Source organism: Rattus norvegicus, chromosome 7 (assembly GCF_036323735.1).
Source record: "Rattus norvegicus strain BN/NHsdMcwi chromosome 7, GRCr8, whole genome shotgun sequence".
NCBI classification, from domain to species: Eukaryota; Metazoa; Chordata; class Mammalia; order Rodentia; family Muridae; genus Rattus; species Rattus norvegicus.
This window is the reverse complement of record NC_086025.1, coordinates 65,582,700-65,607,797: the sequence shown is the minus strand read 5'-3', so window position 1 is coordinate 65,607,797 and position 25,098 is coordinate 65,582,700. Positions and strand designations below refer to the sequence as shown.

General features: G+C 47.4%; 1 protein-coding gene across 7 annotated transcripts; it reads right to left on the bottom strand.

Moving 5' to 3' along the window:
• Positions 1–263: 263 nt before the first annotated feature.
• Positions 264–19,072, bottom strand: Sdr9c7 (short chain dehydrogenase/reductase family 9C, member 7). 7 transcript variants are annotated; one of them, XM_063264604.1, is made up of 7 exons: positions 18,337–19,071; positions 16,155–16,233; positions 14,574–14,834; positions 13,624–14,387; positions 9,896–10,154; positions 8,861–9,024; positions 264–3,054 (listed from the first exon to the last, which is right to left on the bottom strand). In XM_063264604.1, exons 4-7 carry the CDS (start codon positions 13,922–13,924, stop codon positions 2,837–2,839), a joined length of 942 nt encoding a protein of 313 aa, XP_063120674.1. In that variant the 5' UTR covers positions 13,925–14,387; positions 14,574–14,834; positions 16,155–16,233; positions 18,337–19,071; the 3' UTR covers positions 264–2,836. The 7 variants fall into 7 exon arrangements, with proteins under 7 accessions (XP_063120674.1, XP_006241577.1, XP_006241578.1 ...); XM_006241515.5 differs by having other exon boundaries at positions 13,624–13,948; positions 14,321–14,387; positions 14,574–19,072; XM_006241516.5 differs by having other exon boundaries at positions 14,574–16,233.
• Positions 19,073–25,098: the final 6,026 nt, after the last annotated feature.

The following is a 25,098-nucleotide window of genomic DNA, read 5'->3' as shown; positions in this document are numbered from 1 at the left end:
ACTCTGGATCCTCTTGCCTCTACCTTCTCAGTGCTTTGATTGAAAGGATGCACCCTTACCCCTGCCTGAACCTGGTGCTAGGAATAGAGGTTAACAGATTGTAGCGGATTATATATGTGTCCCCTTCCCAGCCTAGCTGTATTTTCATGTTAATTCCTAGAAACTGTGGCAGTTGCCTTATTTGCAAAGAGTTTGCAGAAACAACTAAGGCATATTTATCTTCAACCTCATCCAGGAGTTGATGAGACAGAAAGACATTTTGATTTTTAAATAATCATATTTGACCTTTATTCCACAAACAGCAACATTTTTGAACATTTCTATTTATTTAATTGCTGTTATTGTTGGGACTGGTGTCACATGTCTATGATCATATCATCTGGGAACAGAGGCAGGAGATTCATGAGTTTGAGGAAAGCTATAACAAGTTCAAGGCCATCCTGAGCTTCTGAGTAAGCAAATTGAAAATCCGTGGGCTGGTGATATAGCTCAGTGATGAGCGCTTGCCTAGAATGCTCAGGCTCTGGATTTGATACTCAGTATATCAACTTGATCAAAAAAGTACTTTTTTTCATCAAGAGCTCATATAACCCAGAAGTTTGTAGCTACTTTTAAAGATATGAATTATTTAGTTCTATGACTTATTTGAAGATGTTACAAACAGTTCATCTCCTGCTGGAAAAGGGTTCTGCTTGGTCACTTAGCTGGGGGCCTTTGGGAAAATGACTTCCCACTCTGAGCCCATTGGTGGCTTCTCCTGCAGGACTATCACTGGCTCCCAGCTGCACAGGAACATTTAGGTCCTTGGTACATAGTTCATAGATCTGGGCTCTGCCTCAAGTCTATTGAATCAGATTTTCTAACATCCAGGTTCTTACGATTTTTTTTGTTTGTTTGTTTCTTAAGACAGTGTCCCATTTTGTAATCTAGTCTTTCCTTGGACTCACAAAAATCCTCTGGTCTCAGCACCATAAGTGTTGGGATGACAAGCATGAGATACTGTGCCCAGATTCCTTATGCACTCACTTTTTTTTTTTTTTTTTGAGGTTCATTCAAGTTGCTGTCTGAACATGAATTTCTTTTCTTTTCTTTCTTTCTTTCTTTTTATCTTTATTAACTTGAGTATTTCTTATTTACATTTCAATTGTTATTCCTCTTCCCGGTTTCCGGACCAACATCCTCCTAACTCCTCCCCTTCTATATGGGTGTTCCCTTCCCCATCCTCCCCCCATTGCCACCCTCCCCCCAACAATCACGTTCACTGGGGTTTCAGTCTTGGCAGGACCAAGGGCTTCCCCTTCCACTGGTGCCCTTACTAGGCTATTCATTGCTACCCATGTGGTTGGAGCCCAGGGTCAGTCCATGTATAGTCTTTAGGTAGTGGCTTAGTCCCTGGAAGCTCTGGTTGGTTGGCATTGTTGTTCATAAGGGGTCTCAAGCCCCTTCAAGCTCTTCCAGTTCTTTCTCTGATTCCTTCAATGGGGGTCCCGTTCTCAGTTCAGTGGTTTGCTGCTGGCATTCGCCTCTGTATTTGCTGTATTCTGGCTGTGTCTCTCAGGAGCCATCTACATCCGGCTCCTGTCAGCCTGCACTTCTTTGCTTCATCCATCTTATCTAATTGGGTGGCTGTATATGAATGGGCCACATGTGGGGCAGGCTTTGAATGGGTGTTCCTTCTGCCTCTGTTCTAAACTTTGCCTCCCTATTCTCTTCCAAGGGTATTCTTGTTCCCCTTTTAAAGAAGGAGTGAAGCATTCGCATTTTGGTTATCCTTCTTGAGTTTCATGTGTTCTGTGCATCTAGGGTAATTCGAGCATTTGGGCTAATAGCCACATGCACTCACTTCTTAAAGATTTATCTTACCTATGTGTAGGTGTGTTTTTACCTGCATATATTTACACACATTACATGTATGCTTGGTACCCGTGGAGGTCGGAAGAGGGCATCAGATCCCCGGAACTGGAATTACGGGGGCTGTGAGACACCGTGTGGATACTGGGGATCTAACCAAGATTCTGTGAGGCACAAGAGCTCTTAACCTCTGAGCTGTCTCTCCAGCTGCCATATGCATTTTAACTGAGTGAGAGATCATGGTAAACACCCAAGTTTGGGAACTCTTGAACTCTAGGGTTCTTCAAATTTCCTTTTTCTGATTTTTGTCCCTTCTGTCACTGTCCTATCTCTGCTGCTAGCTATTGTAACAAAGTAAAACACAAAATAAACAATAAAAAAAATCAAGTTCATGACTTCATCATCCTCACATACCTCCAGCGAGTGCTTTGGTGCTGGTAGGTAGTAAGTGCTCAATAAATACCTGAAACATTAACCAGTGGTGATTAAAGAATCAAGTGTTATATGGACCCCGGTCACCTACAGATAGAGAAATGCAAAGAAAAAAAAACTACTTAAAACCTTCTCTGGATATGCCCTGGCAGTTCTTGCTGCCACGTTACGTATTTCATATATACACAAACCAGCGCCTGCTTAGAGAGCTGTGGGGGAGGGGGCCGGGATTCTCCTGTGGGCTAGATTGTCCCAAGGTGTTTTGCAGAGGTGGTGACAGCTTGTCATTCAGTAGAAGTCAGCTTTCTTCTCGACCTTTCCAGGCCAAGGACCACAAGTACCTGCCTTGGTGACAGGTGTCTTGGGGCCTATGCTGCAACCCTCTAAATCAGCAGGGGCTTCATCAGGTTTCTTGAGGCCCCAGCAGATGGGAGGAGACTTCAGTCTGCAGTGGGAATGAGCCCAGCATGCTGTTCTCTGCCCACCTCTCATGATCCCATGGTCCTTTGCCCTCTCCCCTACGCCCTAACGGCTACTCCTTGAGCTTGCCAGCTCAAACACTATCTGCTGGCTTCGGCAAGTATCTGCTAAGGATGAAATCTGTCACGGGGGTGGGCAACTTAGACAGGGGGATATAGAGAAGCTTGACATCCAGCCCAGGGTTGTAGCGGATGCGGGGGCTCCGGGAGACAATGGCATGCTCCATGCTGTTGGTGACATCGCTGATCCTTGGTTCTGCCGTCCGCATCAAGTTAACCAACTTGTCAGTGTCTGTTTGAGACATTGGAGGTGAAAGGAAGATAGAACAAAAGCCTTTGTTATTATTTTTTAAAAATGCGCTTTCCCCGCTGAATTCTATCCACGGTCCCTGACTATCAGAAGTTCAATTCAGCATTTAAAGCAAGTCCCCAAACAATTCACAGTATCCCTTGCCTAAGCATGCATTTACAGGATTGTTACACACAATTCACAGTATCCCTCACCTAAGCACCCATTTACAGGATCATTATCAGACCTTATTTTTCTCTCTCTAAACACTAGAATTGTGTCCTGAAATCTCACTGTTTTATTAGATGATCAACAAAAAGATCCTGCCCAATTCTTCTATAATAAATCACTTGGTAGCTGTCTGACCTGGAGCATAGGCTGTGGTTATTTGTAATAATGTGGACCCTAGGGAATAGCAAAGATGATTGTCTCTGAGAGAAAGACATAAAAGGAAGGGTTATTTTGACTCAGTCCTGCTGCTCTGGAACTGCCATGAAGTCAAACATCAGGGGATAGCGTGAAAAGTGCTCTCCTCATGGTGTCCAAGAAGGAGCAAGAGATGGACAAGAGGTGGAGAAGGAAGGAAGGAGGGATGGGGGATGGGGACAGGGCATAATACAGTCCCAAAATTCGTGTTCTTAAGGACACACACACTATTTCAATTAGAGCCCAGATAAAGTCTGCATTATCTTCCACACGTGAGAGAAGTATGAAACATAAGTAGATTAATCCTTTGTTTGTTTGGTTTGGTTTTGAAGACAAAATCTCACTCTGTATCCTGAGCTGGCCTGGAACTCACTATATAGCACAGACTGACCTCAAAACTCGTGGCAATCCTCCTGCCTTAGTCTTTCAAATACTGGAATTACAAGTGGGAGCTTTCACACCTGTCTCCCCTAATCTTTCCTGGCCTCCGTGTGTGTGTGTGTGTGTGTGTGTGTGTGTGTGTGTGTGTGTGTGTGTGTGTGTGTACATGTGGTTCTGGGGATTGAGCACAGAGTTCCAGAAACACTAGGCAAGTACTCTACCATTGAACTATAGCCCACTGGCTACACACATTACACACATATACACATACATACATATACACACATGCACACACACAAACACATATACACATATACTAATATACACACACATACATACATATACGCACACATAAACACACATATACACACACACATACACGCACATATACACATACAAGCACATATTGATAACATCAGAACCCTTGGATTCAATGGCTCCCCAGAAGGCCTCACTTCTGAATATTGTTGTCCTGGGGACCCAGCCTGTAACAAGTGAGCTTTCAGAAGACATTTCCAACTCAAACCATAACAGTGATTAATAGCAGAGTAGATGATATAGAATGAAAGAGGTGCATAGTCTCTCCCTCTCTCTCTCTCTCTCTCTCTCTCTCTCTCTCTCTCTCTCTCTCTCTTTCTCTCTCACACACACACACACACACACAAATACACACACATATACACACAAATACATACACATATACAGGTACACACAAATACACACACATATACACACATACACACATATACACATACGTACACACACATACACACACAAACACATATATACATATACACATACATACATATACACACATGCACACACAAACACATATATACATATACACATACATACATATACACACATGCACACACACAAACATACATATACACAATATACACACATATATACACATACAAACACATACACACACACACAAATTGAAACTAAGTGAAACAATTGGCTAGTGGGATGCCTAGTTACTGCTGTTAATTTTTCTTCTGTGAGTCTGTTGTCTACAGAAACATCTGGGGGAAAAGTATTAAAATTAGTGCTTCTGCACACAGGTGTGGAGATCCAGATGGGGGCTGAGTAGTTCAAGCCTGTCGATGCTCGTGAGGTAAACAGCAGGCATCTCAGGCACCTCGCCATGCCCCTCCTCCTGGACTCTGGGACAGAGATAGGTGTGTAGAATGGGCGTGGGGTGGGATTCAAACTTCAGCAAGAGTAAGGACTCCAGAGAAAGAGGCCTTGAGGGCCAGACTTCCCAACAAGGTATTAAATCTGGGAAACAGTAGCAAAGCTGTCCTGACTTTGGCCTGCTCTAGGCAAGTGAATCATCTATTAACTCTGGGCCAGGGGGGCTAGAGAGGTGGCTCAGTGGTTAAGAGCACTGACTGCTCTTCCAGAGGTCCTGAGTTCAATTCCCAGAAATCACATGGTGGCTCACAACCGTCTGTAATGGGATCTGATGCTGTCTTCTGGTGTGTCTGAAGACAGTGACAGTACAGTATACTCACATACATAAAATAAATAAATAAATCTTAAAAAACCAAACCCCTCCAGGTCAGGATGTTTCCAGGATGCTTGGAGATAGTTGGTGGACCTGGACGATGGCACTCAAGAGTCCTTAGCCAGCTTGTAAGGAGCTGCCTGAGGAGGAGGAAACTGCAGAAAACTCTAGCTACATGTTGCCCCCGCACCCCTCAAAGAGACACGCTCACTCTCACAAGGCTTTTAGTGATGCTGCTCTGGGACACCACCAATGAGGTCTGAGCAGAAGGGTGACTGTGAAGAGGTACTCGGTTTCTGCACACTCCCTCCCTCAGGGATGTAGAGCCCAGGCAGGTCAAGGGAAGATGGGAGCTGGGCCTCAGAAGGTAGCAAAGGTCCTCAGGAAGACATGGAAGGAGGAGCCCAGATACAGAGGTGGTTCTCACACAATTTTTCATGGAATGGAAAGACAGACAGATTCCCGCCCGGCACTCTGCTCTCCAAGATGGTGACAGAGAGCGTAGGATTTGGATTTGGGTCCTTGAGAAAGAGTTTTTATCATTGAGACAGCTCTCTAGAAAGTGTCTGCACCCGGCTTTTTCACTTTGGCCCTAATGCTCAACTTTCTGCTCCCTTCTCCTGTGCTTCGTATACATACATATTCCCTAAGAAGGAACTTAAAGGGGAATTTTTGATGGCTTCCCAGCAGGGTGAGGATGAGACAAGAAGTCCCTCTTCAGATCTTCCTTAACCCATTTGGCTGCAGTTTACCCTGGGATCCATCAGAACAAGGACATTGTCCTCTGCTTGCTGTCCTGTTCTGGGACTATGTGCCACTTTAATATGGTTCTGCCCCAGATAGGGCTAAAAGTAACACCAAGAAATCGGGAGACTGCCTCAGGAAAATGCATCACTGAGATGCTCACACTCCTGGGCAGTTTTAGACCTACCACAGATTGACTGACAGACTGACATACACTGCTATAGTTTGGATCTTAGGTATCCCCCAAAAGACCTATTCATTAAAGGCTTGGGCCCCAGCTTGGTGTTATTAGGCAATCTTAGATCTTTAGATTAAGGTAAGTGAGGTAAAAGGTCTTTAGATCTCTAGGAGCCTTCCGAGGGGATGCTGGTGAGGCCCCAGACCCTTCTTGTTCTCTTTTGCCTCCCTGCCAGGAGATGAAAAGTTTTGCTCAGCTGCAAGCAATTGATAGACTGTATCGCTGCAGGCCCAACGCAACTATAAGGTCAACTAATCCTAGACTGAAAGTCCTCAACAGTGCAGGGCAAATAAATCTTTTCTCTTTCTGTTGATCATCTCAGTGATTTGTCCCAGGAGCAGAAAACCAACACCTCAAACATCTTTGAATATTATACTTTACAAACACGTCCCTTTGGATTTGGGATCATTTCTGTTTATTTTTGAGACAAAGTTTCACTTTGTAGCCCAAGGTGGCCTCAAATTCACCATGTAGTTCAGGATGGTCTGTTTCTTTAGCCTTCTGAGTGCTGGGAATGGAGGTTTGTACCACCGTGCACCTTTGAATATCCTATTGTTTTTGGTTTGTTTCTTTTTTTGTTTGTTTGTTTGGTTGGTTGGTTGTTTTGTTTTGTTTTGTTTTGTTTTGTTTTGAGAGGGTTTCTTTGTGTAGCCTGCCTGTCCTAAAACTCACACTGTAGATCAGGCTGGCTTCAAACTCACAGAGATCAGCCTGCCTCTGCCTCCCTGAGCGCAGGGATTAAAGGTGTACTCCACTACCACCTGGCTGAATAATCATTCTTTAAAGTTCTATCTTTGTAAGGAAAAAAAAATTATAGCGTGTAGGTACATTATAGTGCCAGCATAGTGGTAGAAAGAAGGCCATATTCAATCTAAAGGAAGAGAATGACCATAACCACACGGTTTGAATTTAGATTGTTCTTACAGGGACCCAGTGTTTCTACAAATCTGTGTGTCTCTGTGTCTGTGTGTCTGTGTGTGTATGCCTGTGTGTTTGTGTGTCTCTCTCTGTGTGTATGTGTATGTATGTGTGTGTCTGTGTGTGTCTCTCTCTGTGTGTGTATGTGTATGTCTTGTGTATGTATGTGTGTGAGTCTGTGTGTGCGAACTGAATTCTCACCGTAACTCATTACAAATGAAAAAACTGAGAGGTTAACTACCTTTCCAGGAGACAGTTGAAACTTGAACCTGGAGAACTTATATCTGACCTAAACAGCACCAACAATGCCTCAGCCACAGGGACCCAAGCTGCTGACATCTGGAGGGTGTGGAATAGGGCAGGACCCATGGCTGCTTCCCTCAGGAACATGCATAGGGCCAGCTCTGCCTCCCTTGGCAGGCAGCCAGACAACTCACGTCAGCAAACTGTGTCACAGCATATGTCTATCATCAAGAGTTACCCTCACAAAGGAGGAGGCTGCCAGGAGAGTTCTCCCTGAAGGCCCTGGGAGCTGCAACAAGGAGATACTGCAGAAGGAAGTCTCATGGCACCTCCCCCTTTTGAAATCTCCAATTCAGTATACTCCAAGGGGATGTGGGGCCCTCTGATCCTCAGAATGGCTTTCTCCCTTCTACTAGGATATGCCCACCACTGTCAATTCCTCCTCCACTGCCCCTTCACATACTCACTCACGTGCCCCAGTGGTTCATGTTCCTGCTGAGATTGCCTTCTGCCACCCTCCGAACTCCAAAGGTCACAGTCACCTGCTTACTTGGTGAGAGATTGGGAGCCATCTAGGCTCAGCTCCACATGCTTGTCACCTGTCACCCTCTTTAGCAAGCTATTCTTACACAGCAGCTCTCACAGCATCTTGAGGGAGAGGCATGTGGAGGCCTGCCTGGGGTGGGTGACATGCCCAGTGGTGGTTTCCTCAAGTCTTCTTTTTTTTTTTTTTTGAGGCAGTTTCTCACTGGACCTAGAGCTCACTGACTGCCAGCAGACCCTATGACTCCTCCTTCTCTGCTTTTTATGTGAGTGTTAGGGATACAAACTGGGGTCCTCAGTAAGCATCTTACTGACTGGGATATCTTCTCAGCTCCACAGGCTCTGTGTACAGATGAAAGACTGAGGCATAAGATGACCAGTGGAGTGGAGCCTGGTGGTATACTCCTGTGATGACAGCATTTGGGAAGCAGAGGTAGAAAGGTCCAGAGTTCAAGGTCATCCTGAGCTACATAGGAGGTTTTAAGACAGCCTGGAAGCAGGCAGTCTGGCTTCAGCATCCGTGCTCTTTGTTGCTTTGCTAATTCTCTTCTCAGAGCTAGGTCTATCTGTACCTGATGTTTGGAGGACAAGTGTGGGAGCAGGCAGCATCACTCTACACACCCTCCCTGTCCCCACACTGTGGCTCTGCTACATGGGCTCTAATCTCAAGCTCTGGCTTTGCTACTATGTCTGTATGCTCTCTGGAGCTGCACCTCATCCGTCATCCGTTAACTTGAAATCCAGCCAGTGACCCCAAACCTCTAGATCTTCCTCAGAAAGCCCACTTCTGCCTGGAGACTCACAGGTTTGGAAATACTCCTCTCCGTAGCTATCTCGGGTCTCCTGTGGCAGCCGATCCCACAGCTTTCTCATGCGTGATTGCAGAGCTTCTTGGCCCAGAATGGATGTCTTGTAGTTTCCTGGCTCGATGATGCTGACCTTCACCCCGAAGAAATGAAGCTCTCGCCTGTGAGATTAAGAGTTGCACTTGGTTTAGCCTCATAATGATAAGCATCAGGGACACATTTGGAAGGACCTATCTCTCTGGGAACCTGAAAGTGTTCATCCTACCACAGAAGCTAATTTCAACATTGCTTTCATGCAAGTAAGCCTTCCTTAGGGCTCCAGTCCTTCCCCCAACTGATCAGTAGTCTGTGGCAATTTGCATTAGGCCAAGCCAACAGGAAGCCAGTGAAGAATCTAGGCCAAGGCCTTGCCTCCTCCAGGCCTCTTCCCACTCAGCCCTACAGCACCCACATGACAAAAGGAATAGGGTCTGTAAAAGGCCTGCATCTTCTGAGGGCTTCCGGATGCACCTCTGCTCCAGGTCTCTCTCTGTTTGGGATGTCAGTCAGTCAGTCAATCTTTCCTCTCTCCCCTTCCCCTCTCTCTTTCCCTCCCTCCCTCCTTCTCTCCTCTCTTCTCTCTCACCTTCCCTCTCCCTCCTCTCTTTCTCCCTCTCACTCCCTCCTCTCCTTCCCTCTCCCTCTCTCCTTCCCTGCCTCTCTCCCTCTCTCTTCCTCTCTCTCCCTTTCTCTCTCCTTCCCTCCCTCTCTCTCCCTCCTCTCTTTTCTTCTCCCTCCCCACTCCTCTCTCTCCCTTACAGACCTATCAGGGTTTCCCTCACTCTGGGTCCACCCAAGGGTCTTCTATCCTCACCCCACACAGTTTCCTCCTCACTTCTCTCTTGGTCCTTGGAGAAGGCACCAGCTGCTATTTGAGCTTCTCCCCCCACCCCCGCCCTGAACTACACTGCCCACACACTGTCACTCTCCGGCCTCCATTACTGTGGCAAAGCCCCAAGATCCCCACCTGGATTGGTACCAGGACCCCGTCACCTGATGCTATCAGAGAAGGCTTCCACACCAAACTTGGAGACACAGTAACCGCCACCGATGACAGCCACTCGGCCACCAGAGCTGGACATGTTGACCACCCTGCCCCGGGCTTTCTTGAGCATCGGCAGCATGTTCAATGTGACATCAATCAACCCCACCAGGTTTATGTTGATCACTTTCACAAAGTCTTCCTTGGTCAACCATTCGTTGGGACCACTGGGCAGGCCCACTCCAGCATTGTTCACCAGGGCCCAGAGGCCTAGGGTAGGAGAGATAGGTAGACAGAATCACACGGCAATCAGCAAAACCTCTGAGGACGTTCCAGGGGCCACCACCCAACGGCTCTGCCTAAGGATGGCAGAGCAGGTGAACAGCACACAAGGACAGTGAGCAGATGTGCTCCAGGGTGCTGTGGCTTAGAACAGCCATGGGAGCTGGCAAACGGCAGGTCAGAGGGTTCCTGATTCTTATGGTCTGGCAACTAGACCAGCCTCTGTAGCAGCTGCAACCCTCGCTGTGCATGGGACACGGAGTAAGAGACACAACACTTTCATGCACATGGGTTAATGCTTGAATTTTCTCACCACGCATTCTTTTGTCAATTCTTCTAAGTAGAAAAAAAAGTTCCACTTCACTATTACCAAACTAGTCCATCTGTGCATCCATCTAGCAAACTTCATTCATTCATTCATTCATTCATTCATTCATGTGTCTGCTCTGGGCCAGTTAACAAGCAAAGGAGACATCGAATGACTAAGTCAGGCTCTTACACCTCCAGGAGCTCAGACATCAGAAAGAGAAGTGTGGTAAGAATATTTATAGATAAATGCAAAGGCATATTTAATAACTATTTGTGGAAATTGTTATCTCTTTAAATTAGGTAGTAGGACTGGGTAAAATCAATATGGATACCCAGCTCTTGCAGAGTCTCAGGGTTGAAGAACTTCAGGTTCTAGGTCTGGTTCTAGGTCCAGCCTTGGATAGATCCCTTCTCGCCCTTGGCCTCGGGTCCCTCATCAAACAACGCTAGCACAGTTATTCCCCCAATCTTGCTAGGGGAAGGGGCTGTCGGAGAAGGTTCCTTCGATTCTGTGTATTTAACTTCTGAGAGAAATCCCACCGGAAGAGATTCTGGTAAAGACAATGGAAGCTTCTTCCTTCCTTAGGGATGCCATGAGCCCATCCCCCTGATCCTTCCATTCCTTTCCCTGGTGCAGTCCCATTGATTAGCACAGACCCTCTTGCTGCTACTCTCTCCTACGGGCAGATCAGGATGCATTCTTCGAGTTTGACCCGTCTTTCCCCTAGCTCTGGGGTCCCCACTTCAGCCACACCTCTCCCCATCTTAGCTCTTCTTCAAATTAGAGAGACTACAGGGAGATCACAAGCTGTCAGGACTTAGAACCTTCCCAGCTGAGGGAACTCTCTTGCCTTACAGAAGAGGAAATGAGCCTCCTGGGACTCAGACTCTAACCCGTCAGTGATCTGTGCTCCAGAGAGGGCCGTGGACTGTCGGTGCCTCCGACAGTGAGTTGAGGAAATGGGACCTATTATCTTTGTTTCCCTATAAAGAATAACTAGATGATAGTCGGCGCTCTATGGCTGTCTGTGCTTACAAGAGCCTCTCTAACCTCCTGCCTCAGTTTCTCTGCTCTGAGATGCAGGTGTGCATCACCTCACACACTCCCTCATGCTTCTTACACAGAAGATGTTGCCAGGTGGCACACAAAAAATAACGGTCCTCCAAAGATGTCGCCTTCCCAGAACCCGGGAATTGTTAGGCTGCTTGGGAAAGAGCTATAGGGGGAAGGCAGTTAATCAACTGAACTTGAGCTAGGAGACATTATCTCAAGTTCACTGGGTAAGCCCACATAGCCACAAGACACATAAGCGAGAGAAGAATGCAGGAGCCAAAGAACCAGAGAAATGGAATACCTTCATGAGGACATGGCCCAGGCTGGAGAGATGGCTCAGTGGTTAAGAGCACTGACTGCTCTTCCAGAGGTCCTGAGTTCAAATCCCAGCAACCACATGGTGGCCTGAACACAGCTACAGTGTACTCACATATATAAATTAAATAAATCTTTTTTAAAAAAGAAAAATAAAAGGACACAGCCCAAGCTTACTGGAAGAGGAAATGACCCACGAGCTAAGGAATGATAGTGTGCTTCTCCAGCACACTCTCGGAGGCATCAGTGGTGTATGGCCCTCTCCGGAGCATAGACCACCGACATGTTAGAATCTGAGGCTTCTCTGTTAGGATGTAGGTAACCTCTGAAGGTGGGAAACCTGGACGTGAGCTCTGCCCTAGAGTCCCCCAAATGAACAAAGTTCTGCTGGGACCTTGAGTATCAAGAAGCATTTCGGATTTATTTCCTCAGGAATTATGAAGTAATAAATGTGTGCTGTTAAACCTATTCATTTGCATGAATTTGTTGCAGGAGCAACAGGAGATGATACACCCAATGAGTAAGGAACACCAAAGGCTGGAGGAGGCTGCATTCAGGAAACAGGCTGGGACAGCATGGTGCAAGAGGCTCACCCCTGATGAATTATTCATTAACTAACTCTTCAGAAACCAGCTGCTGAGCACCTTCATAGGTGCTAGGCTTCATCCTCCACACTCAGGACATGGGGTGAGTAAAAAAGACACAAAGCCCGCTCTCAGAAGGCTACCGCAGCAGAGAACACATGATAAAGAGAGGGCCAGCAAGATAACTCAGCAGAAAGTCCTGCAGCAGAAGTCTGAAGATCCCCATCCCCAGGGCACACACAGTGGAAAGAGAGAAGTGACTTCCACACACACATTTTTCCTACTTTCCTTTCTTTTTCCAGATCCCCAGAACCAATGCTGTCTTCTGACCTCATGCATGCCACACACACACACACACACACACACACACACACACACACAGACACACACCAATCATTAAACAACAATAATATACTTTTTTTAAAAAAATTAAAATGTAGCATGTACTAGACAGGGCTAAAAAGAAAATCAGCAAGGAGCTAAAGTTGTTGGCCTGACCTGGGCAGAGGTCTAGCCTCGACCTGCAGGAGCCAGTACTTCTCCCAGTTTCTGTACTCGTAAGTGAGCATCTTGTGTCCACACTCTGCATGCTACAGGCCCACCAGGCAAGTCCCCACATATTCTTGGGACAGCCCCCAGCATAGGTTCATTTCCCTGTGGGAGCAAGCCCCCACCCCCAAAGGCAGCAATATCTATGGCAATGTACAGACGAGACCAGCCTGTCTCAGCCATAGAATTCCACCTTTTGCCCCTTTAATGATTGTCCCTAGCCTGAGCCTGCCAAGAAACATGGAGCCAACAGTGGGACTCCTGAAATCTCTAAACCACTTTAGAGGTTTGGACATTCAGAACTTTCTAGCTGCTGCCTGGGTGGGGGGGTAGGGGGGTTTCCTCAGGGTGTTTCTTCCTCACGTCAGTTGGCCAAACCATGATTCTACAGGACCAGAATCTCCCAGCCTGTTTCTACTTCAACTTTCCAACCCCATTTGGACATCAGGGTCAGAGAGAAAGAGAGAGAGAAACAGACAGAGACAGAGACAGAGACAGAGACAGAGACAGAGACAGAGACAGAGACAGAGATGAGACACACACACAGAGAGAGAGAGAGATGAAGAGAGAGAGAGAGAGAGAGAGAGAGAGAGAGATGAAGAGAGAGAGAGAGAGAGAGGATGTTGAAAAATGCAGTTCACCCCACCTTGCTCGCCCACTTGGTCCCTCACCCACTGGGCTGCTGCCTTGACGCTCTCCGACTTAGTGACATCTAGGAGGAAGATCTGTAGCTGGTAGGAGGTGTCCTGCAGGAGTTTCTGAGCCCCTTCCTCCGTGAGGCAGGCAGCAAGCACTTTCATGCCCCTATCAACCAGCTGTCTGGCCAACAGGTTCCCAAAGCCGGAGTCACAGCCAGTGATGAAGACATACTTCTCAGAGAGGTTTTTCACCAGATTGCAATTTTTAAACCAACGGTACATAAAAGCAAAGTCCGTGAGGGCGGCCATTGGAGCTGATGTCCGAGGACCGACCTAGGAGGCAGTAGGATAGGCTGATGCTCAGAGCCCAGCAGGCAGCCTTCGGGAACCCACAGGAAAGGGGAGCTTCTGAGACTTGCAACAGATATGGGCATCTGGGCGAGCCGCTCTGTAATTTTATAGGTGGCTGCATTACCACAGCAATTAGCTCAGATGCAAGAAATTCAAGTCCAACCTGCAGTGTGTCACTCTGACAAAGCCACTGCCCTGGCCTCTCCATCTCTCCTCTCCACCTTTCAGGGCGGGATCCAAAAATGGGGAGATTCATAGTCGGGGGAACGCAAGTGCATTCTGGGAAGGGGCACAAGAGATAAAGGATTCCGCTCTGACCCAAGCTCTCTTAAGAAAACCCCACCCCAGTTTTACCTCCTGCCTAGGGATCAAAACCACCTGCCATGCATTCAGGTAAGTCAACAGGTTTAATTTGTATTATCTGAAGAAAAAAGGAGAGAGAGACAAAATCATTAATACGAAGCAAACAAAAGCTGAATTGCAAGTTCCCAGTTCCAGTAGGAACGAACACTAGCTCGTCAGCCCTTAGAGATCTTTAATTAATTTAGTTTGGTTTAGATGCTGACACAGTCTCCTAACAGCCCTGGCTGGCCTAGCCTGAACTTACCAAACTGACTTAAAACGGGTGGCAATCCTGCCTCTGCCTGGTGCTGGGATTTCAGGCAGGGGCCACAATGACGAAGTTCTCTGCAGATGGTGAGTCTCCGTCATGAGAGGTGATAAAAAACACAGGGTTTTCCCGGGCTGGGTGTGACTCCACTTCCTGACTCCCGAGTCTCTCTCGGAGAGGCTGGAGATACGAGTTTCAGCTTCTAAAAAGTAGAGAGGCTCTAACAGCTGGGTGTGGTTCCACGAATTTGTTTCAGCGCTTGGGAGGTAGAAACAGTAGGATCTGGAGTTCAAAGGTCATCCTTAGCTACATAGCTAGCCAGAGGCCAAAAAACTGGACTACATGAGATCCTGTTTCAAACAAACAAAACGCCCCAAACCAACCAGAACCTTGGGGGATGGAAGGCAAGTGATAGTCGAGTTACCAGCAAGGAACCTCCACCGGCGGAAACCAGCCCAGGATTCCACCAATCCTACTAGCTGGTGACCTGGTCATTGTAAAAGCCCAGTACTGAGGGCTCACGGGCTCCCCGAGGAAAGGGCTCTTGGGGAAAGATCTTTTCTTTCTATCCCAAGGACCAGGCACGTTTTAGGAAGTTCAAACTGGAGAGCCTAAAAGGCAGGGAAGGTGGCAGAACGAGGGAGGGACTAACGCACCACGTGATGCTGTGGCTAGCTGGATATGCAAGAGAGAGGGAGCAGAAGTTGAAACGAAGAGAACGTATGGGGCCAAGGACAGACGAAACAGCAGATGATGGTCAGAGAAGTCAGGAGCTAAAGACACAGCATCGAGGGAAGTTAGGGGATGGATATCTCTGACCTGAGGTTCTCTGAGACTGCCGGGCCGCCAGACGGGATGAGGTTGGGCAATGAACTCACTGAAACCGTGAGAAGAGCTTGGGCAGAGTTCTGGGTCCAAGGGAGATAATTGATAGGGAGAGTGAGGCCAAGATTTGAAAATTATCAGGGGCAGCACTTCCAGAGAGAGATTACAGAGAGTGAGTGGAGAGCTCGCAGAAAGTCAGGCGGGGATGCTGCTGAAGCAAAGGAAAGAAGGAAATCAGCTGGGTGTGTGAGCCTAGAGGGGCCACGCCCAGCATTGGGTACATTTCAGGGACCTGGTACTGCTTCGAGGTTCGACATCCAGGGTCATCAGGATGAGAAAGGTCACTGGCTGACCTCGTCCTTGTTTAGAGGGTCTGATACAGAAATCTGAAGCAAAAGTTCCCCTAAAGAAGGGGAGCAATGGGTATGTCTTTGTGCCCTACTCTTTACCAGTGGAGGCAGGTAAAGAGAGTATCACATCAACTGTTAACCCCCCTGGGTGAGAATAACTAGTAGAATTTTTTGAGACAGATTTGAAGCACACTTATTAAATACTGGCCAGGACTATGCCGATGCCTAGGTTGACACCTGTGGTTCCCAAAGAATGACCATGTATTACCTTAGCTGCTTTTAAAGCAAATTCCAGCAGGTTATAGACTTCCCACCTTGTCCAAATGGGGGCAAGCACCCACCTCGACATAGCACCGCACACACACACACCTTATGTGGGAGCTGTACAGTTGGGGCAACCGACCTTGTTTACAGAAGTGAAAACATGTGGCTTGTTGTCTTTCCTGGACAGCAGACCCCCACACTCCAGGGAGTTCTCTGTTCTTGGGCAAGAGAGGCTTACAGTTAGAGGCACTTCTGTTCAACAGATCTCTTAGGCACAGTAATTTAAACTTAAAACATAACTTTAGTCCTCACACAAGACTGGGTCATTCTGTACCAATGGTATGGGGTTCATCAACCCATCTCTAAAGGGCAGACCCAAGGTGCATAGGTGATGGAGATGGGCAGTGGTGGGTGACAAACCTACGTGCTTCATACTTTCCTTGAGGCCATGGCATGTCCTGTACAGGTTTCTGTTGACCCCCTGGGTAAGTCAGTGATCAAGGACATTATGCCTAGGACAAAGCAATGCTCCTTAAGGGCTGATCCGGCTGCGGGGCAGCAGGCATTCAGTTCTTGGGAGACACAGATACATTTGAGGTATCTAGCCCCAGAAGAGAATAATTCAGAAACGACCTGGAGTAGGCCTACCCTGGATCCAGTCACCTTCTAGGCCTCTCTACTGATTCTTGCCCAGGTGGTGGCTGCCTGGACTCAATAAAATTGTAGGCTGAGAACCGTAGGGCCGTATACAATGTTAAGAGTGGTTCCCACTTTCAAACGCCAGATCTGCTCACCTAGCTGGCCCGTGAGGCCTGAGAATTCAGGCAGCCGTGTGCTTTCTCAAGCTCACTCAGTGTCCACAGGAGTCTTCCAAAGTAAAATGGTCACCCTTTGAGAGAGCAAGGACTGGCCACACTGAAACATACCCTAAGGAGGTAGGAGGGAGACAGAACTAGATAAACTGAGTCCAGTTCCTCTGCCCCTGCTCATGCCCCATCTCAAAAAGCAAAGTACTCTGGGGCAGGTGAAGGATGGGTCCTCGGAGCCTTGAATGGTGGCTTACTATGCACATGTATATACAATTCCTCATCTGAAAGACATAGTTTGTATTCCTTGTGCTCCCTGGGATCAAGATTAATGTCTCAGGAAAACCCTGGGGCAGATATAGAGAGGTGGAGCCCTGTTACCTCTCCATTCCCCACCCACACATTACCTATCACAACTCACCAGAGTGGATACAAGAGAATGTCTTAAAATGTTTTAATTAGACCAGTAAAATAAAATTTAAAAGAAATCAGAGGTAAGTCTTAGACAAAATAATGGTCCTAATTGCGATGTGCCTGAACATTTTTTTTTTCTTTTTTTCGGAGCTGGGACCAAATCAGGGCCTTAGCACTCTACCACTAAGCTAAATCCCCAACCCCATGCCTGGATATTTTTAAGAAGCAATCATGGCCATGTGGTACCCAAGAGGCCTAAACATCCACATTTGGGGACATAAGTAGAGCAGGAAGGAGGGACCGAGGTAATGATGAAGATGACAGTGGGAGCACAGAACTCTGGATAGAGATCTCTTCCTCTTCCCACTGTGTTCGGATCAGTCATAAATGCCAGAAACATCTCCCCAGAGATCCCCTGGCTTCCAGGCTGACCCTGTCCCTGGCATCCTGGAAGGTCCCCATGTGGCCCACTGGGCTGGTTTTGTCCTTTTTGGAGAAGCCAGGCTCCATTACAGCCAACACTAATGTACTCCAAAGGGAGGCGCTATAGAGAATTCAGAAGAAGAAACAAAATCCAATCCACACGTAAGGCAGGACCTGGGTCAATGAGAAAGCAAACCCAGGGAACCAGGAAGTACGGCCCCTGGGGCTGAAAACCACAGTGATGCCATTTTGAGGAGCGTATTGCTGCAAAGATTTGGCATATTCTTGACTATGCTCTGTCCCAATATTACCTGTCCATATGTCACACACATCCAACAGATCAACAGGCCTTGCTCAGGATACCGCCTCATGCCTCAGTTCTCTTTCCCAGCAAGGAAGGCACTTCAGCTCTCAGCTGGGCCCCAAACTTTGGCAACCTGCCTAGCCTCCCACCTCCCAGGCTCATAATGGCTTGTGGGTAAGAAAAGGAAGCTAGCAGACTTTTTATTATTATTTTGTTGTTTTTCTGTTGTGGTTTATTCTTCCCTCCAAGCCTCCCAGATCTCTGAGGAAGTTTGCCAGTAAAGAGGTTGTTCCTTTCACACACAGACAAGATGCAGACAGGAATGTAGGTAGTACCTCAGGAAGCCACTCCCTCCCTCTCCCTACACCCTTTACCCTTTAGAGACTACAGCCATGCTCTATGGCTTGTTGATGTCCAGGGTCACAGTCTCCAGTATGTCTGAGGTCCTGTTCCTCCACTGTTCAGCTCCTTTCTCTTCAGATTTGATGTTCAGCCAACAACCTCATGCAGCTGTCTGGCCAGCAGATCCCAGAGCTAGGTCCCAGCCCATGGTGAGGGTCTGCTTGTCTGTGCGTGGCTCACCACCACCTGCCTCTCCCTGTATGAATTCCACAGGCCCACTATGGCCAACAGCTACAGCCAGAGGGTTTGCAAGAGAACAGGCACCAAACTGAGTCAAAAGGAGCCTGACTGCTATTCAGACTTGAAAGACTGTGGGCAGCAGGGGCTGTGGTAGGCAGGGGCACGGCGCCTTCTGTTTCCTCCCGACTGCTGGCCTTCTGAAGCTTATCTGGGTCCCACCTCAGTCCTTCGAATTGTTGTCCTAGTCTGATAGACAAATGTTCTTAGCTAGTTCCTGTCCTGCCCCCGAAGGAAACATAGCTCATTATTCAGCAAAGCCTTCTTGATTTCTTGCACCTCCTCTGCCCATGGGAGGATCCATACACACATATTTCACAGCACATTCTCCACCTTAACCAACTTACAGGCTCCAATTAACAAACATCCCAGAGGCTGGCGAGCTTTGAAACAGGGACTTTCTGAATGAAGGTACTTGCTATTAATAACCAAGGCATGGCATAAAAACACATTTACAGCCACCTGTAATGTGAGCCATTTCAGAGGCGGACCCAGAAGAGCCACAAAGTCAAGGCCAGCCTGCAGGGCAGTAGGACCTTGTCTCATAAGGGTTTTTTCCTACTTTCTTACTTTTCTAGAAATCTGATGATATAGCTTATCAGTGACATCCTGGGCTCAGTTCCCAATTCCCTTCCCCCACCCTGCCCCCAAACTCACATTTAAGAGAAAAAAAAATCCTCTCCGAATCTAGATTTTTCTCAATAGGCTTAGAATCCTTCTCAGAAACCCACTATTTTCCCTAGAACTGCAGGAAAGACAAAGGAGAAGGTAGGAAGGGTTTGGTGACCGAGAAGCTGAATAACTTCATAGAAAGAGGAAGCGCTGTCTCCAGGCAGGAAGTCTGACTTCCTGAGCAAGGGAAGGAGAAAGGATTGTCCTAACTACAGGCATCTTGAGTTGTACTCGCCATAAACAAGCTTGATTAACCCTAGTTGGATTCTTTTTTACACAGATTCCCAGAAAACACAATTATTAAATGGAGTTTGGGAATCTGTTCCCTGCCATGACGTGACAGGCTGGGCACCTTAAACCTGACTAGTGGAGATGAGGGAGTGAGAAAGGGCAGACACACAGACACATGTACAGAAAAGCTGGCCTCTGATGGCTTGTGCGAGCAATGAGGGTCAGCTCCCTCCCCTGCAGCCTCAGCTCCTTCATCTTGAACAGCAAAGGGGAGGGGCTGGCTAGTCCTGTCTGAAGGCAGCTGTCTCAGCTGGAAACCTCCAGAAGGCAGAAGCTGCAGTTGCTAGTATTTACACACTGGTCAGTCATCCACAAACACCTGAATTTGAGCCAGAGGAAGGAGGCTTTGCCAATTCTGAGCCTGACCCATGTAGAGAAAAACTTTGCCAGTTCCCATGGGTCTGAAGCCTCTGTTCTTGTCATGGTGGTGCCTGGTCAACAGTACACAGTCACCCAGACTACACTCATGCAGGCTTCCTCCTTTCCTACATTACTTCAGTGTCATCAGCGCCGGCATCATGAGGGCGTGCCATCATGCCTTGCTGTCGTTTTTTTATTTGAACACCATATACAAACACTAATATTACACATGATAATAGAATACCCTGCAACATTTCACGCAATTCGTGATAAAACTTACAAGGAGTGTTAGTTCCAGCATCAGGGTAGTAAAAGGAACAGGGTGACCAAGAAAAGACGTAAAGGAGCTAAGAGTCTCCGATGCTCCTGTGCGGTACATTTGAAGAACATTCTCCAAACAGAGAAAGATCTGTTCATGACAACTCACTCCTATAACCTAGGAATTCCACAAAGCTGACAGAAGTGGAGCACTGTGAACTCAAGGCAAACCTGGGCTACAAAAACAAGGTCCTGGATTACAAGAGAGAGAGATAGAGGCTGGGGGGGGGGGGGAGAAACACACACACACACACACTCATACACACATATACACATTCACACACTAAAAGCAAGCACAGTCTGACATCACACTCACACACAACTCACATGGGCATGCACACACTCATACATGCACCCACATACTCATCCACACACATTCACACACACACACACACACACACACACACACATATACACACTTACACCTTCATACACGAATCACACTGAAGTAACATTGGGAGCGATGCCCTTGAAGCCCTCCATTGTTGATGTTATTATTATGGTTAGAATTAAGTATGACTGGGTTCATGGAAAATCCCCAGCCAGCTGCAGAAGACTAATACAAATATGATACGTCAAGATACCCAATGTGTAGAAAAGCAACATTTGAAGGAGGAAATTAAAAAGCTGAAAAAAGAACTGGAAAATTTTGATCCTTCATTCTTTGAAGAAATTGAAGACCTGAAGTACAATTATAAGGAAGAACTGAAGAAAAATATTCTCTTAGAAGAGAAGTTAAACAAACTTTCTGAACAATTTGGATTTGAATTGCCTAGCCCACTTGCTGCTTCTGAACAGTGGGAAGATGGAGAAAGTCCTAATAGCGTCCCGATTTATTAATGGCCTCATTTAACTGTAGATTTAAAACTACTGTTGACATAGAAGTTTCAGCTGGAAATCAGTCTCTGACCTACAGAATTTACCTCTCAAAATATTGTATTTTTTGCTTAAAAATAAAATCATATTTAGTTTTAACTTGTTTAAAAAAAAAAAAGATACCCAATGTGATGAGCTGTAACCTTTCTGAAAAACCAACATCCTGCTGACTAATAGATAATAAACCTATGACCTTTCTGACAACCTGTCAACATCAGCCTACTCCCTGACCACACGAATATTGTGTCCTAGGCCTGCGTAAATGTTTCTTACTTCCCCCCTCCCTCTGTTACCCATGTTATGGTATAAATTCAGCCTTGGAGAAAAATAAAATTGTCGCTTTGACCAGACTCTTGTCTTGGCGTCCTTCTTTGCGTCCATTGTCCCCCATTCTCTTCCAGGTAACCCCCAGACCCGTCGTTTACAAAGTAACCCAATAGCATCTTTGCATATCGTAACCTGTAAGGAGGCTGGTCCAGAGATTGGACCCATTTCTGTCCTCTCTGAGCATCACACTGACTCCACAGGGGAAGGGGCAGCAGCCAGGCCCGATCTACAGTCCTAAACATGGGTAGAGGCTCGAGAGCATCATGGTGAGACTGAACAACACGTACGCAGCAGGAAGTGCCCTGTAAAGTGGTCCAAGGCTGCATGACACATCCCTGGAGGAGCCTTCTTTCCTCCTCACCCAGCTTTCTTCATTGGGAGAAGTCACAGTATACTCAGAGGGACACAGAGGGACTCTGGATGCCACACGAGGCAGGTTCACTCATCCATGCATGAGGACTGCACTGTATACAACCAAGTGTCATTCCTCCAATCCTAGACACTCAGCCACTAGAACCCAATAGTCTTTCATTTCCGGTTTCCAGTTAAGACTGAGTAGGGGCTGCAGGTGGGCAAGTCTAGAAACAGGCTCGACAGTGGGCCTGTTTCCAACCTTTGCAGTACTGACTCTAGGCTCCACCCCTCCCCTTCCTGGATGAAGAAGAAAGAGTGGGTTGCTTGGGGTGCACTGTTTTTAGGAGAAAGTGCTGCCCCCTGGGCTGAGCTGGACTCCTGATCTACCTCAGCAGATCACAGCAACCCAAAGATAAAAAGAGCTGCAGTGTTGGACACTCACAGGATCAGCCATGGAATGGGACCGGCCCACCCTTCCCAGAATAGGGAAAAGGAGCAGCTGGACACTGTCATTTGGCTCCTGCGAGAATCTCAGGAGGGAACCTCCATGAATCAGGAAGGTGTCCCTGAGGCTTTCTCTTCAGCCCTGAGGCTCCTGAGACAGAGTCACGTCCACTTTCCTATTCTGACTTTATCTGGAAATTCTAGGGACTCCTTAATCCTACAGAGTTCTCGAAGCCCTAACACCAACAAGAGTGCACATTGTGGTCAGAAGAGTAAGAGAGACTCAGTTTGTGTGAGGAGTGGCTTTGACAGTAAGGATCTAAGGAATTCACAGTTGAAGGGACATGGGTTCACTGCAGAAAAATATACCCTCAACCTCCCTTTGTTTAGAAAGTCCCAGTGTTCACTTTGTAGGGCGCAGGCCGCTCAAGGATTTTGAGGACCTCTCTCCTGCTAAGATAGTCGCATCCCTCAGCCCCTATTGCTCTTATCAGCAGATACTCTGGAGCAGTGGTAAAGCTCGATGCTGGAACCGTTGCAGGGTGTACAGTGTTGGCATCAAGAACCAGCTTTACAGTCAGGAAGCTGCTTTACGATTGCAGATCGCCTCCAAATCCTTCACCCGTAGGCAACAGGGACGGGCACATCTGTTGCCATGCAATTGCCATACATTCCCAGGGTCCCAAAGTGTCCACCTGGCCCATGTCCCACCTCCACCTGCGAGTGGTTACGTCACAGTCTAAATAAAAGGCAGAGCCTTCCTGACCTCCCCCCCTTTTCTCTCTTTTCCCTTTCATCTCCATCGTTCCCTTACACCTTCCCCCCCCACAATAAACCTCTCTCACATGGAACTGTGGCCTGGTGTGGTCTGGACGTGAGCTGCTGACCACCACTTGGGCTAGCTTCTGCCACATGGGTTACTCAGTCGGATGGGCCCACACCAACCATACAGTCTCACATTTCCTGATACCAGACTGCTGAAATTCTCTCACAAATATTGGCAGACTGGTAAGGTTTTTCCTCCAGTTGGTGGGGAGGGCCCCGATCCCCTACTCCCAGAAAGGCCTAACCAGCCTATATGGGCTAAGGGATTGGCATTTCTAGGTTATTGTTCTCATGACTGGCCTCCTGGCTGATGTACAGGGTAGGACTTCGACCCTTAGGTGACTTCCTCTCTCGAAAGCGATTCCTAACCCCTTGGGCTCTTGCCACCTTTCAGAAGTCCCTAGGCCTAGGTGGAAACACTTTCTGGTGAGTCTGGGACTCAGTCTATCCCCTAGGTGTTGTCATCACATGATGGCCTGGACATCTAACCTGGTAGTACATTTATAACTCGTTATTGAACTTTCTCTCAAGACGCCGATGCGAATAGTTCAGTAACATCCCTGTCACCTGATGGGTGTCTTCCGGAAAACCTCACATCTCTAAAGTTAACGCCTGACTGGAGGGTATCAAAGCTTGTACACCTCTGCAATAAGGTCTGGATTCAGTACCCTCTAGACAATGGCTCCAATTTGCACAGTAGATCCAATTGTCTTACAGGATCTTCATACATAATGCCCACGGCCTGGTAAATGGAAAGAGGTCTCCTATGCTCAAGCGTTTACCTATTTTCCCCCCAGCCCCTCCCTGTGTTGTTTTGTTCCCCAACCCAACTCCTCTCAGCCATGAAACCTCCACCAGATGACGCTACAACCCTTGATCCAGCTAGCAAACTGCCTCCTTTCCACTGCAGACCTGTTTCCACACCTCCGAAAACCTGAAACACTGCCTCAGTTTCTCCTCCTCACCAGCCTACGCCAGAGCCCCCTTGCTTGACCTCTCCAGACCCCTCCCCTCCTCCTGTGCCAGCTGCAGATCACTGCAATCGCCCTGCATTGGCACCTACCTTCAGCCCTCCCATCACCCACTCTAAGGGCACACCCCAAGTCCCTCTTCCTTGGGGACACCTGATCCGGCATCGTCCTTCCTTTAAGGGAAGTTGCTGGGGTAGACAGCCTTGTCAGAGTTCATGTTCTCAGTGAGTGAATTTTCCCAGATAGAAAGTAGACTGGGTTCCTATACCTTTAACTCCTCCACCTTTATTAAAGAGTTCCAGTACATTACTCAACCTTATAGCTTGAGTTTCCACAATGTTCGTATGACCCTACTAATAAGTTACTTCCTGATGAATGCAGGCGAGTTTGGAAGCAGGCAAAAATACATGCAGATGAGACTCATCAAACATACCCAGTTGGATCTGAGGCGGTACCTGACCAAGATCCTTATGGAATTACGACTCCGCAGGTGATGTTTTGGCCAGAGATAGATTCATGACCTGTCTCCTGCCTGGTCTCTCCATGGGGCAGCCTTAAAACCAGTAAACTTTGCAAAACTCCAAGAGGTCATCCAGGACAAACAAGAAAACCCACCTCAGATTTTAGATCACCTCACAAAGACCTTATTACAAAACACTAATGTAGACCTGAAAATCCAGAAGGTAAGCAATTTCTGCAGACAAACTTGTTTTTCCAGAGCTACCCTGACATAAAAGCTAAACTTAGGCAGTTGGAAAAGGGGCCCCTAACTCCACAGGCAGAAATTTTGGTGCTGGCCTTCAAGGTGTACCGTGAGAGAGGTGAGAAGGTTTGTAGACAAAAATACCATATGCTGGCAAAGGCTGTCTGACCAGCCCCAGCCACTGCCCCTGGACTCCTGGTCTTTTAAGGCTCAGAAACCACCAGGTTCCTGCTACAGATGTGGTCAAGAAGGTCACTGGGTGAGGGCTTGCCCTAATCCCCACAAGACAAAGAGGCCATGTCCTAGGGACCATCAAGAGGGACATTGGGCTGTTGATTGTCCTCACGTCACACAGG

Bases quoted from the DNA above. Each gene is read 5' to 3' on its own strand.
- Sdr9c7 (XM_006241515.5), bottom strand. From the start codon at position 13,924: ATGGCCGCCCTCACGGACTTTGCTTTTATGTACCGTTGGTTTAAAAAT. The intron at 10,155-13,623 runs GTGGGGTGAACT...CTCCTACCCTAG, and splicing joins GGACCAAGTGGGCGAGCAAG to GCCTCTGGGCCCTGGTGAAC. The intron at 9,025-9,895 runs GTGACGGGGTCC...TTAATCTCACAG, and splicing joins GCCTTCTCTGATAGCATCAG to GCGAGAGCTTCATTTCTTCG.